A 15,680-nucleotide genomic window follows, 5' to 3' on the forward strand; every position below is an offset into this window, starting at 1 on the left:
ACTCTTCTGTCCAGTACAAGATCACAAGGGACAGATCAGTCTCCAACAGCTTCCATCTACTTACTAGCTGGGAGAATGGAGGAAGAAGGATTGAAGCAGGAGGAATGTGGAGAAGACACAGACAGCTTAATAGCACACACAAGGGTAGTACCATAGGACCCTGCAAGGGAAAGGAGCCACCCTAAATCAGGATATCAGGGCCAGTGCTCAGGGGACCCGCTGATTCTGCAGGAAACTAAAACTTTTAAACATCAAGACAGCAACAGGTACAATAGCTAAAACAAAGATTTGGTTACTTACACTAGCTTAAACTAAAATACATGATGTGATTATTTTGTAATACAATAAATAGGTGAAATTAGGATTTTCTATCTGCCGGAGGTTCTACTTTAATGCTGCATCTGTATATGAGAGTGGTATGAACTCTTGTGATATGATTGTTCCCATGTTCTGAGGTATGGGTGAATGGGCTTTGCTATATCTCAGATTTGTTTGCACAGCGATCAGCCATTTCTGTTTGATTTAGCAAATGCACAGAGCAGAGAACTCCTGAACTCTTCCATTATTCCTACATGGTCTGATAAACAAAGCTGATAAAGAATGCCTAATCCTTCAAGATGGACAAGTAGAGAGGCTAAACCAAACATTAATGGGGAGGGGGTTAGAAAAAAAGGCCTTTCAAGCATATTGGAATCAGACTGCACACTGAGTAAAAGATTGCCGTGTTGTATCCTAATAAAATAGTTGTAACAACTAGGGATTCACCAATACCGGTTTTTCGGTATCAAGTACGAGTACCCATATTTTTTTCCGGTACTGGCCGATACCGAATACCGAAAGTCCCATTAAGGAAGCCAGACGGCGTGTAATAACTCACCACCTGGCTTCCTGATTAGCAGGGAAGCCATCCCCATGCTTCTCGTCACTAGGTGACGATCCCCTGCCGCATAATTGGCATAATTTGAATGTGGTTACAGGGAGACTACCGGCTTACAGTTAAGGAGATATTAACCCTTTTTAAAAATGTTTTTACATAAATCTACTGCTTGCTAGCAGTAGATATATGCAAAAAACACGCGAGGCTTTAATAACCCTTTAACCAATAACAGTGGACTCACTGCAACAGTAATCAAAAACAAATTATATAATTAGTTATTATATTATATATTAAATGATATCATTTATTTTTAATTGCGGTTGCAGTGAGGTCACTGTTATTGGTTAAGAACAATTTTATATATGCAATCTAGTTCTGTTGCAATCCCAAACAGCAATTGGTGGACAATTTTTGGGGGAATTTTGCGTGCTGTGAACTCAGAGGGTTGGAATGTCCTTTGGCCTATTTTGTGACAAGGGTAAATTAACCCCACAGTCTCCACTGGAAACTAACGTGACAAGGTGACAACACAGGAGAGCAATTGGGAGATATACAGAGTTGTCACCCTATACCTGGAAGTGCCAGAATAAGGGATTTCACAGAAGGATCACCAGTTTTATTATTTTACTTTAATAAAGCTGCAGATTAAACAATATTGAAAATGACAGTAACATGTTAATCCTTAGTTCAGATTTTAGTGGTTGGGTTCAGATGTACATTAAGGCTGTAAGTTTCAGTCCCTTGTGCGCTTGCATGTTCCAGTGCAAACTGAGAACAAGTGTTCGTGTACTTTCTAAGATTACAAGTACAGCTTGAGTTTATTTGTACATCATGTATTGAAGAGCTTGATAACCAGTACACAAACCAACAATTGTTTTAATCAGCGACTCTCCACCTCACTGGTCTTATTCAGGAACAATTCAGAGTTTGTTAGAATGTTGACCTTTGCAGCACATTACACATTATTCTTGCTGTACCCAGTGCCAGGCAGGAGTAAGTGATCTAAACTAATTAACTAAATCATATGTAGAATTTCACACAGAGAACCACATTCATAAAGATTCCGAAACAACTGATCGATGTAACAAAGCTCCTACTACCGTACAAGATCTGCACGTTTACAATGCTGCGTTTAAAGAGACCACGACACCAGACCATTCATTTCACTAAGAATCTTCCCATAAGAATATATGTGCATTCAATGTATTTTATGCATGTTAGTTCCATGTAAAAGCCTCCATTGTGTAGACATCTAAAAGAACGGAGACCGCTTGCAGGGTGCCGTCATCTTGGATGTTGTATCAGCAGCTCCGGTAGACTCAGAGCTGTCGCTCAAGTATTCCCCTTTGCTCCTCCCCCCAGCAGCTGCATAAAAGGCTTTCAGGAAGGTAAGTATTCAATTTTCCATTTTCCTGTTGCCTACATGCAGTGGCGGAACAATCGCCATAGCCACCCAGGCGGCCACTATGGTGCCCAGGGCACAGAAGGGACCGGCCAGGATATCCCCCTAATGCCGTGCGGGGGCCTGAGTCGCTATGGCATCTCAGGCTGCTGGCTGTCACTGGCGGCTGTGAGGAGGAACGCGCCGCTATTCACATCACGGACAACCTGTCAGTGATGTGTGCAGCAACGCGTCCTCCTCACAGCCGCTGCCGAGTCGGTGACAACCAGCAGCTTCAGAAGAGGTGGCTGGGCCCGTCGTAGGCAGTGATGGAGGAGGCGAGGCCCAGTGACAGAGGAGGTGGGGCCCGCCAGCGACCGTGGAGGAGGAGGCGGACAGAGGATCGGAGCTGACAGGTAAGAGGGCTTGACCGCCCACCTGAGACCCTGCAGAGCCCACCATAGGGTCTATGGTGGGCTCTGCAGGGTCACCCCCAGGTAGGGGTCTGGCTTATCAGGTGAACATAACTAGAAATCACAGGGCCCCATACAAAATTTTGCTATGGGGCTCTGCGATTTCTAGTTACGCCCCTGCCTACATAGCATCATATGATGGTTCCCATATGTATGCTGCTATGCACAAGCACCAGAAAATTACAGCAAGGTAAGTATTAGGTTTCCAGTTATGGGGGTGCAAGGGAGCTAGGCCAGCACATACCATAATTAGTTACTCACAGTAGAGGAAAGAGCTATGACATGGCAGGAAGGACGGAGCTGTGCTATGGAAATAATTTTTCCCTGAGTAGTCACATTTTCTAGCAAGTTCAAAGGCGCACTTTGCAGGCGCATCAGCAAATAAAAAATAATTTATGGAAAGAAAAAACACTGCAAGAAATAATTTAAAATACTTGACTTTAATGTGCTTTGTCTGAATTTTTGTTTTAAGAAAGGGACTGGGTCTCTTTAATGACTCCTTGGTAATAAACACACATTGCAAACGTACCAACTTGTATAAAAAAATGATTTTATAATCCAGTTGCAGAGAAAACTGTGAAAAAGAAGCAAAATGGGATATAAATGTCTTTAAGATTTGATTGCGCAATTTCCTGCAACACTCTTTTACTTAATTATAATGTTAGTTCATACAGAAAGAAGATATTGCGATATAAAAAAAGAAGATTATTGTGGCAAGTAGTGTGATTAAATAAACGTCATGAAGGTAAAATTTTAACATTTTGAAAATCTAGGAAAAAAAAAATTATAAACATAATACAAATTAAATGGCCAAATCTACTTTTGAATATTTCCTGAAAATGATTGTACTGTATTCCCCCCGTTTTTTTTTAGGGTAGTACATTGGTAATAGTGGTCATGTTTATTAAAGCCTACATCAATTTGTAAAGCACTGCAACCTGATAATGCAGTGTTTGGTGCCAGAGTAGCCAAATGCCATCCCCGCGCACATTGGGAAGTAAGGAGGGTGTGTGTAGCAGTTACCCTCTGTCAGTGAATGGTTCATACTTGCATAGAATCTTCGAAGAGGCTGCAGCAGGGATTGGGGAGGATGGCACAATCGGAAAAGGTAAGCTTAGGAAATGTTCTTTTTACCAGGTTTACTTTCAGAGCTTCAAGATAGCCGCTGGATAGTTTAAAAATGTCTTTTAAAGTGACATTAAAGGATACATTTCCTCCCCCCCATGTTAATGTCAGCACTTACCTTAAATGATGTCTCTTAATCCGATCTTCCTCTTCTTTCCTGGTGTTTTCATCTGTCCCTCCAGCGATGCGGCGGCTCTCCGATCCAGCGCTGACTCCTCTCTGCTTGCTGGCACTTCTGATCCCACGGTGTCTGCATGCGGGTGCACGCGTCCATAGACTTACCTTGCGTCTCTGCTCGTCTTCTGGCCGGGAATCCAAACTGCCCCAAGATGCTTTGCGGCCACCCGACCAGTTTCGTTTTCTCGGGCGGGAGCGCGCAGCGAAAATAAGGTGAGTTTAAACCGCTGTTAAAGCTGGGGTTTTTTTTTAAAACTGTTTGCCTATATCTACTGCTTGATAGCAGTAGATATAGGCAAAAAAACAGGAGGGTTTAGAACCCCTTTAAATACTTGCTGAATCAGTCTCGCGCCTCAAAGCTAAAATGTGTGCTTGATCTTTAGGTGCTCCCGGGTATAGTCTCACATGATCCTGTGCGTGTGCCCATGTTCATGCCCATCCCCGCAGCTACTTGTTCATGCTGCGTGCTTGCAAGCACACCTACTAAGCACAATGTTCAGATTACGTACACTTCTAAACTGCTGGGGTCACTGAGATGGGAGCTACTAGCTGATGGTCACTGTCATTCGACATTCATCACAGGACAAAGTGCTTCCTGAAGATTGCTTGCCATATAAGAATGGTTGCTAAATTATAGCTCAGCAATTAAATAAGAAAATCTGAAATGAGAAATCCTTTATAAAATACATTTGGCCTGGAAATGCAGTGTTTGTGCACCGCGCATATACTTGCAGACGCACATATATTCACAAATATTCTCCAGAGACTAAACAAAAAAACAGCAAATACTTCGGAAACAATATGCATGTGTCTTGCCAGCAACAGTTGTAGAGATGCTAAATAAATCATATGGAATAGTTGTTCTAGTAAGTGAAGTGTTGGGTGGAACAGGTATCACATCAACCCTATTGTTAGAACAATCAGTAGTTTATTTTTACAGGAATCGCGTTACATTTGTGTTTCTTTTAGCACCAATATTCATTAGCAGAGGAGCCAACAGATCATTGTGACTTTGCACTGTTGTTTTCTTACTCAGAGGACACCTTATAATGACACGACTTGTGTGCAGAAGATAATCTGGTATGTTTCCGTAATATCACCTTTCAACGTCAGTTTTGCTGTGGTGGTTTCAGGTTTGTCTGGCTGGGGAACAAAATAAAATGGGGAATAAAAGTTTAGCTTAACCAACTCAATACCAGCAAGTGACACCCCCTCATTTCCAGGACAGATTTCAGTTTTTTGGTGCTGTGATAGTTTGACTGACAATTATTCGGTTGTGCAGCACTGTACTCAAATACATTTCATATTTTAACCGCAGCCTCTGCAAATAACTTGACATCAGTAGAAAGTCACTCGCACTCCAGTATAACGTCCAGTCAATCTATTTATTGACTAAATGGTACAGTTTTTCCATGCAACGTTTTGGAACCATAAGGTCCCTTCATCAGGCAAACTGTTTGCCTGATGAAGGGACGTTATGGTTCAGAAACGTTGCATTGGAAAACTGTACCATTTAGTCAATAAATAGATTGACTGGATGTTATACTGGAGTGCGAGTGACTTTCTACCGATTCCAAACCTCAGTATATCGTGAGCTGCAGCTCGTGGTATACCGAGACCGCCGCAGCCGGGACGGATCCCCACATTACTGTCGAGATCCACCCAGCCGCGTGATTGACAGGTGGCTCTGCCTATCTAGAGGCAGAGCCAGCTGTAACCGCCCCCCTCCCCCGTCCGTTCTGCCAGTCAGCACTGGAGGATCGGACAGGGGAGGGGGGAGAATCCCTGCAAGGAGCCCTGAGTGACACTCACGGCTCTCAGCAGGGACATGATCGAGAAGTGAGCAAGCGACGGTATGTGTTCGCTCACTTCCTGATCTATTGAGCCGACCTGTGACAGTTTCATTGTCACACGTCGGCTCAAACTATGAGGTTCAGTGAAAATCACTCACCTCATAGTTCTCCTTTAAGAGATGTTCTGGCAAAAAGTGGGTATGGCTATATTGTGCTGAATCCACCAAAAGCATTGTGATTGGTAGCAATAAAAGTCCCCTCAATTGCTGATTTTCAGTGGAATTTTTGGCTACATTCCCACATACAGTGGGACTATGTAGATTGAATGTAGCCACCCTCATAACAGAAAATGGATAAAGGCAGTTTATAAATCATATATCCCAATTTGTTATCAACGCTGCCTCCTACTTCTTCTGCTGTTTGTCCTCTTAGGCACCAGACTACCTGAGGAAACAAAATTCACCTTGCTTCATGGTAGTCATGGCCATGTGCATGATCTTTGTACAATAGGTGTCCTCCTCAGTATTAAATATTTGCTACAACATCCAGTATATACATGCTTTACGCACATCATATCCAGCAGGTGGGATCCAAGTAATAGATATGGGTTTCTTCTGACCAGCATCCACTAAGGCTTTCCCTGGCTCAATGGTGAATCCTTTCTGTTGCAGTAGCGGCACGTTGTCCCATGAGAATTCCACATTCTAGAGATAAGTAAAAATCAATACATGACATAGTTACATAGTATTTGAGGTTGAATAAAGACACAGGTCAAGTCCAACCTATTGAGTGTATGCATGTGCTTCTACATGTGTTTGAGTCCATGTGTGATATTGTTCTTAAGTGAAGCTGTACCCCTGTATGTTACGGTACCTGAGGAAATTATCCAAACGTTTTTTGAACGATTCCACACTCACAGATGAAATCACTGCTTGTGGCAGTGAGTTCCAGACCCTAACCACTCTAACTGAGAAGAACCCCTGGCGCTCCTTGTGCTGAAATCTTTTCTCCACCAATTTTAGGTGGTGGCCTCTAGTCCTTGTTATGGAGTTTAGAGTAAAAAGTTTATTGCTGATGTTGCTATCCCCGTTGAACATCTTGTACATCAGAATCATATGCCCCCTTAATCTCCTCACTTCCAGAGTGTACAAGTTTAAATGTAGTAACCTTGTCTCATAGCATAGGTCCTCCATCCCCTTAATTAGTTTGGTTGCCCTTCTCTGGACTCTTTCCAGCTCAAGGACATCCTTTCTGTGGATTGGTGACCAAAACTGAACTGCATACTCCAGATGAGGTCGAACCAGTGATCTATAAAGTATCAAAATTCTAGATTTGTCTCTACAGTACATTCCCTTTTTAATACAAGACAGTACTCTGCTTGCTTTGTTTACCGCAGCCTGGCATTGCATGCTATTATTCAATCTGCGGTCTACAATGACCCCTAAATCTTTTTCCGTTTCTGACTTCCCTAGTGGAGTTCCCATTTAATGTCTATCCTGCTTGCCTATTTTTAACCCCATAGTGCATTACTTTACATTTATCGAGATGAAACCTCATCTGCCATATAGTTGCCCACTCCCCTATTTTATCCAGGTCCCTCTGCAATGCTATAGTGTCTAATTCCTGCCTTGGAAAAAAAGGATCCTAAAGACAACCACGTTGAAGTGGTTTATACTTGCTTTGGTCTTACTTGGACTTTAATTATACTGAAATACAGGTATATTAGGCAATTCAACACTTCTCCACTCCATCTCTGGTGCAAGAAGATTTTGTCTAACTATGATGATATGTATCTAACTTCTATAGCTGGGACAGATGGAATGGTGATTCTTAAGGTGGCCATACACTCTACAACCATCGCAAGACTAAAGTCTTGCGATGGTTGTAGAGTGTATGGCCACCTTTAGCATGAAATGAGAGTTGACAAATGGACAGGTTTGAAGGGTGTTGTTTAATAATAATAATAGCTGTTCCTATACATTTAATACACTGCAATAATTGGCAGCCACCCATAGAATGGTAATTCTGCTACCCCATTATACTGCACACTTATAAAATGTGCCTCCATGTACTGTTAGATCGATCATGATACAAATATGATTTTTTTATATCAGCCAATGATGCATGTTTATTCCTTGACCAGGAATGCCTCGCACTGGGCTAATCTCTAGATCAATAATCCAGGAATAATCCAGGAAAACCCATTCTGGAAGATGGATTCTTCCTGTAACATTTGCTGGCCACGAGTAGGGTTGCCACCTGTCCCGGATTCACCTGCACAGTCCGGGTTTTGTTCACACAGCACATACAGGACTCAAAACCCCCGGACTGTCCAAGTGAATCCGCCAGATTCCAACCCTAGCCACGAGGTGTCTGCAGAAGTCACAGAATGACAACAAGCACACGGTCACTTCCCAGTTTGGCCATGACCAGCTTGATAATAATAATCCTCTTAAATTTATAGAATTTGCTTTGGCCTTAAAAGCATTGGTAATGCCCTCAACTGCCAGATACGTGAGAACAAAAATCAGAATTGATGTTGACTACTTTGGATACTGTACATAATGGGGTTGTGATATGAAGTGATATCTAAAAATATTTATGCTAGCGACAATGATTTTTTTTTATAGATCAAACTGTCTATTTAGAACAATCAAATCTTTGATTCAAGTGATCATTCTGTGTATATATATGGCCAGCAAAGCCAACTAAAGTGAAGAGATGGAATAAAAAGTTGTAGGTGAAGTGTAAGTGCTTTTCTGAATAGTTTGTGGATACCTGAGGCATGCGTGGAACTCTAATAAAAATAATAATGATTGATAATGTGTCTCTTTTATGCATTAGCACAGCGGTTTTTGGTTTTCTCAGCCCATGTGCATCATTTGTAACCTGTTGATCCTGCCAGTAGATCCATTTTGTTTACTTTTACCGGGCCAAGCTGTCCAGCCAAAGAAGCAGTTACTGGGTTGGGTGGCACAAACAATTTAACACCATTCAGGGTGCTTACAATGGGCAGCTTTTATTCATATGGCTTAAACCCTTTTCCCAAAAGAAAAAAAAACCACTGCATCTGTAACTGCTTAAAAAGAGTTAGGCGTTAGACTTTGTCTCTTAACTAAAGTCCATTTTTAAAACTACATGTCCATCCAGGACTACCCTGTCCCCAAGGCTGCTGTGCGATTTCACTGCAGAATGAACAGTGTTGATGCATTGTTGGAGCAAGGATAATTAATCTACTGACAGGATTCAACAGGTATGTTACAATAGTGGAATCAGAAAAAACAAAAACAATGCTGTGCTAATGCTATTAGCATATATCTATGAATATATTTAATATATCACATGCACAATCTATATGCATTTTAATTTTTACAATAGTTCTACTTTAAAGCGTCTCCGGGGGAAAAAAACTTCCCTTGCATTGAGGATGCACGCACATTGCAAAGGTTAAATGCTTATTTAGGTCCAAGGCAGGGGTCAGGCAAACTCTAGCCTTCCAGCTGTGGTGCAACTATGAAACCTATTAGTCACTGCAAGACTGACAGCCACGTCTCCCAGAGGCAGATGCATAGTGGGATTTGTAGTTTTACCACACCTGGAGGACCGGAGCTTGCCTACCCTGGTCTAGGGTTATCAGCTAAACCAGTTTTACTTACCTGATCTTCGCTTCCTCCTGGTATTAGGCACTCGCCTCCTCTTCCCTACACTCTGGCTTGTGGACCCCTACTCGGCATCCTCATGTATAATGCAGCGCTATGGGCTGCATCATACTTGAAAACGACAGCAGGCCTCTGACTGCCGGAACGTAGGGTGGAAAAGGCTGAGGGTGCCAGCCTTGATGTCTGGAGGGAGCCTGCGGAAGGGGAGTATTCATATCATCAACTCTTTTTTTTCCCAGGTACCCCAGACCTAAAATGTGCATTTAACCCAGTGCAGGGTCAGCCCCACTGCAAGGGGAGTTATTTTTTTTCTCCTGGAATTCAACTTTAAAGAAGCACTTTAGTCATATCTTCAAAATAACAACAAAGACACCTTCAGAAATGTTTAGTAATGGCAATCCACAAACACATGCTTCTAGAACATTGCATACTTTTTATTCTTTCTTGTTTTTTTCTATTTTTACTAAGATTTTACTAAGGGCAGATGAATCCATCTCCCTTTACTTCCTGTAACTCTGGTACATGTGACTAGGACATGTGACCATGCACATATCTCATGGGAGGAAAATGCCCTTCCCTGAGATCTTGTGAGATTACAGATGAAATTTCCCAGCAATGCTCTGCTGATGTAACTTTCCCAGGATGCAACGCTTGGGCACATTACATTACTAATGCCCAAGAGGACCAGGAAGTAAAAAGCAAGAAATTGTAAGTAAAATGAAAATACGTTTGTTTAGCTAATGAATGTAAGATGATTTAATATCGGCATGCAGAGCTGCATGCTGATGTGATTTTTAGTGAAAGGGGGTAAATGTCCACCTTAGGGACGGATAAGAGACGCTATTGCACCTGCCCACTGAGCAGAGGAGCGATTCTAAGAGACAACTTTCTCTCTCAGGTCCGCTCCTCTGCTTGGCTGCTGGTGTTTCAATAGCCTGTCTGCTATTGGCTATTTCAAATCAAAATAGCCAATAGCAGTCTGGCTATTGTCCAACCATACTGTGCTATATGTCTGAATGATCATTTACAAGCATAAATCGTAGGCAATGGGCAACTGGAACAGAGTCTAACAGAGATAGTACATCCTTGCATTTCCAGCTGGATCATGTGAACTGGTGCATGTGGCTTGCTTATTTATAGCATGTGCAAAGGATTAATAAATCACATAGGTAACCAGGAAGACTCAAGCTAGGACCTCAGGCTGCTGAGTTACATTGGTCACGTTTTCTCCCATCTCTATGTTCTCAGTCATTGCACTTGTTTACCTTTTTAGCCGACGATAACAATGTGCGTATGCAGCCGACGTGCAGCTCCCTGACAGCGGGCCTCAGTTCCTCCTCCGTCTGGGCACACTGCAGGGTCACGAGAAGTGTATTTGCTGGTTCATCTGCATCTTAACAAACATGGCTTAGTAAGAAAACGTTCCACAGACCACTCAAGCGTTGAACACTTTCCTGGTACTAGGCAGGTTAAACAAAGCTCAGTCCACAGTCTAAGTGGCATGGTGTTATGTCAAATGTTTCCAGTGTTTGCAGAAAAAACATACGTCACCCGTGAGAAAGAAAACAGAGTTTTCTATATGTTGCACAGCAACCCGAAATGGTCAATGACAGAGCTCAATACTGACATCAATAGCGATATACATCTCATTCCTCCACTTTCACAAGGGAAATAAAATATATGGAGCAGAACATATTAAGTGCATTAATATTACATCAGCAGACATGTTTTGAATGCAAGGTGATAAAAGGCCCTGGCATCAAGTGCAGTATTAAAATAACATGAAGCAGTTTTTTTTCCACATATTTAAAGAAGTTTCAAGTTGGGAGGCAGAAGAAAGCAAATGCTGCGAGTCAAGGTTAAATGCTTTTCTGCAAAAGTACCCCTTTTTTTGCCATGAACAAAGAGACCCCTTAGCACACAGGTGTCACTAAAAGCCTAGGCAAAGATCACATGATCCCTAGCTGTCAGGTGCATTGTGGGTGTTTCATGTCATTACAGACTGTACAAAGAGTCTAGTTTTTAATCAATCTGTTGTTTGTTAGACCTGCAGTGAGAGAAGTGCATCAGCTGCCCCCATGTACATACAGTATATAAAATTAGAAACCATATATATAAAACTGATTTTTGAAATATTAATAGTACTTAGTACACACACACAATTACATATCTTTTACATTTAGTTGATCTCTTTCACATTTATATCTTAAAAACAGTTAAATCCTACCAACAAACAATTCTTATATGCTGCTTTGTGGTCTGTTAAATCAGTACTAAACAGGTGTGTAAAAGGCACAGCATACTTATATGATACATACCTTACAAGTGTGCCCTTCTCCAGCACTGTCGGATCCACCCATGGTTCCCTGTCCTACCCCCTGCCGCCGTTGTCTCTGCAGCTGCCACTTCCAAGTTCGGTGGGAGTTTTTTTTGGCCACTAGGTGGTCACTGATGATGTAACTCCTGCACATGCACATAGGAGTTACATCTTCCCCAGCATTAGGTCTATTCATAGAATCTTAGAGATGCTGTAAATGAGCTGAGATTATACACTGCATGGCGCATGCGCTGTACAATGTACAAAAAAAAAACAAAAAAAGAATTGTTGGGGGGAAAGGGGGAGACTTTGCATGTCTCTTCTACCAAAAATCCTGACCTCCCAGCAATTTTTAACTCCTGCTTTGAATACAATTAAAAACATTTTCCAAAGAGTTTATTTAGCTCTCCCAGGTTCTTATCTTGCGATTACAATCTAGTGGCTATGAGTTGGAGTTGAGGACAGTGGAATAGATTGAGCAATTTAGCAAAAGACAACTTGGCAGGGCTGACACCATAAGTGGGAAGTCACTTTAGTCCACAAAAATGCTGTTTTTTTGTTAGCCCAGAATAGGAAATTAAGAGCCGAGTGCATTTTTGGCAACTGGCGGGTCGTGACCCAAAAGTGGGTCATTGCATGCCTTCCACTTTTCTACGTGAAAGGCTACTCTGCCTCCCCCTAGCACAGCCAGTTCTCGCGCCAAGCAGCCATTCAAAATATTTTGCCCAGTGCCGAGTGTCAGCTTGAGGTGGGATGGGCTGGGGCTATGGCCATGAGAGAGCTCCCTCCATATGTGCATTGCTTAAAGGTAGACCTTTAAAAAAAATAAAAAAATGTAACACATTTTTGGAGTGTGTATGACAATGTCTGTGAGTGTGTGAGATTGTGTCTGTGGTTGTGTGCGTCTTGTCCACACTAGTACAGTGCATAAATCACATAGTACCGTGCGATTAACGCACTGTACCACGCAATTGCACCTACCGTGCATTCTGGTGTGGGAGGAGTGTTGCATTGCCATTCATTTGAATGGTACCCCAAATGCACCTCCCACCCACAGTTCGCAGGCCCGCAAATGAACAGGTGGTACCCTAATGCCGTGCATTCTATTGCAGTGCGACTTGGGTCGCGACTTAATGACCAAGGACCAATGTGGGTCCTCAGGTCACACAGGTTGAGAACCACTGCTCTAGAGCCTTGGTTCTTAACTGGTGGGTCGTGACCCAAAAGTGGGTCACGACTCCATGTCCAGTGGAAGAAATAAGTCACCAGCACTCCAGGAATTAAAATGAATAAGTCCTTTTAATGGACAATGATGTCACAGAAATCCAACATGAGCCGACGTTTCATGTCCAGTGGGTCGCCACATGCCTTCCTCTTTTCAGGGTCAGAGACTCCCCAGGCCTCCCCCTAGTGCAGCACCGTCTGTTCTCGCGCTGAGCAGCAATTCAAAATATGCTGCCCGGCTCTGCAGGGGAGGTGGGGTGGGCTGGAAGTGTAGCCATAAGGGAGCTCCATCCTTATGTGCATTGCTTACAGCTCTCACATGTGCCATGTAGAGGAGCATGGACTGGACTGACATCACATTCTGGCTCCTGGCACCTCTACAGAGCACACAAGTGAGTTGTACAAGCCATGCACATATGGATGGAGCTCCGTCACAGCACAGCGGCCCACACTGGACCCCAGGCTGAGGATTCACTCCAGTTCTCATAAGGTAGGGAGACTGGGTGGATCTTAATAAAAAGAAAAGAAAATTATAATTTTTTTTGGAGTGTGTGTATGTATATCTGAGTGTGTGAGATTGTGTCTATCAGTGTTTTTGAGGGTCCGTTCATACTAGAACAGTGCGTTAATCACACAGCCCCATGCGATTAATGCACTGTACCACGCAATCACACCTATCGCCTGTTCTGGTGTGGAAGATGTGTTGCATTGCCATTAATTTGAATGACACCCCAAACGCATCTTCCACCCACAGTCTGATCGCCTGCACTCGAACGCATGGTGCTGCAATACCGTGCATTCCATTGCAGTGTGACTTGGGTCACAACTTAATGACCTAGGACAAATGTGGGTCCTGAGAATACATAGGTTGAGAACCACTGCTCTAGAGGACACTGATAAGTATTTGAATTTTCTATACTCATCAATGCCATTAAGGGGTGCTAGTGCCATGCAAATGGCTATGTCGAGGGAACTTTTATAAATGAACCCCAAAATGTTCACTTACAACTGTCCTACTTACATTCTAAATACCTTCTGTTCTGGTAATTTACTAAAACCTGAGCAGACCTTTACTTTAACTCTCATTAAAATCTTTTTTTTTAATATAAACTAGGCTATTGCTTACTCTCTGAGCGCAACCCTTTTATTTGATCACAGCGTTACCTATTGGGTAAATATATTCAGTATATCACCTCATATGTTATCATGTTTTTAGAAGATGAACAGTGGGATAATAAGTAAACTACAAACATAATGTTTCTCCTGAAAAGGATCAAATGTTATTTTCGTAATGGATGGTAACACCCTTCCCTGTTTATCCCTAAAGGATTAGCATTGTATGTTCTCTAATAGAAAGGTTCAGAACAATGTAATAGGTGGAACTAAGTAGCAAAAAGATGTTTCTCTAGTCAAACAAAGCTATGCAAATGTCTTGGTTTGGATTTCGAAGAAGTGTTTGTTTTCTGTATAAGGAAGTTTGCCATTCTAATATTGAATATAACAAGAGTGTGTTACAATGCTATGTCTTTGTCTAGTCCATTTTCAATTACCCCCCCAACCACCACATATCACATGATCCTTTGGCCCTTTATCAAATGCCCATTCAAATCAATAGAACTCACATACAAACGTCTCCCTGTTTTGGCTGCCACAGTTTGCCCATGGCAGGCAGCGGTTATCACATCCAAGTCGCTGGTGATTGCTGGTGATCTAAGTACTATGACGCATTAACTGACCATGCTGTAGTGGTGAATGGCCCACCCAGCTCGGTGCAGTGGGCAAGAAGTAATTTACCTCTATAACCATTCCACATCCAGATGCCATACACCAATGCATAGGTTGCCTGCCCCCTGGCCATGAACGGTGGGCTGTGGGAAAGTGGAATTAGCCAGCATGGAGAAATGTCTACATCCTAGCTCTATTATTCCACTTGAGCATTTGATAAAGTGCCAAGGTGGGGAATATGTGGGAACAGAATGCTAATTAGATGTAAACTTCTGGTAAGAAACCATGTCACCAAAAGACACAAGTTTTGGCCAGAAGGGATGTTAGATAGCTAAACAAGGTAGGCCTTTACAGGTAAATAACATAAGTAAGTAACTAAGTAACTTAGCAAGATTACAAAAAATGGCATGCTTCTGCTGCGTCACATGCTGATGAAAAAAAAAATTTGGTATGTGGGTCTCCTGGATCTGATTCACCAAAGTCTGTGACTGCATTACATTTCTAGTGGGTAGAGAATTGATTATCTAAAACATGGCATTACCTATGGCAGGTCCTTATTCCATTTGCAAGAGGTATATTAGCTTTCAGAAAGTAAAAAACCTATACACGTGTCCCACATTGTTATAATGGAAATGAACTGAATTTCAACAGTGTGCACTACTTTTAACATGGCGTAGAACAGTGGAAGAGAACACAACTTGCACTTCTTGGGTGGTGTCAGTTCAATTCAGTCTATCTGTTCCACGTGCCAAGGAGTATTCAATAGGTGTTAGCAGCATATGCGGTGTGCCATATTTAGATACCGATGTGTAGAGGCCCTTCATTTGTTAACAATTTTAGTAAAATAAAAAATAAGGATCTGTTGTCACGCATTCAGAGTACAGCTGATAAATGAATTCTAGCAAGGACACATGGAGATGTTGTTTCAA

General features: G+C 42.3%; 1 protein-coding gene across 1 annotated transcript in view; it reads right to left on the minus strand.

Moving 5' to 3' along the window:
* Nucleotides 1-5,028: 5,028 nt before the first annotated feature.
* The window catches only part of CFAP74 (cilia and flagella associated protein 74), a 116,366-nt gene continuing 105,714 nt past the window's right edge, over nt 5,029-15,680 (minus strand). The window contains exons 37-39 of the mRNA XM_018553093.1: nt 10,751-10,878; nt 6,396-6,530; nt 5,029-5,176 (exon numbers count right to left, since the gene is read on the minus strand). Coding sequence (XP_018408595.1) covers nt 5,078-5,176; nt 6,396-6,530; nt 10,751-10,878 — 362 coding nt within the window. The 3' untranslated portion in view covers nt 5,029-5,077. The remainder of the gene's footprint in view (nt 5,177-6,395; nt 6,531-10,750; nt 10,879-15,680) is intronic.

The sequence above is a fragment of the Nanorana parkeri genome, unplaced genomic scaffold (genome assembly GCF_000935625.1).
Source record: "Nanorana parkeri isolate BGI_ZX_2015 unplaced genomic scaffold, ASM93562v1 scaffold109, whole genome shotgun sequence".
Lineage (NCBI taxonomy): Eukaryota > Metazoa > Chordata > Amphibia > Anura > Dicroglossidae > Nanorana > Nanorana parkeri.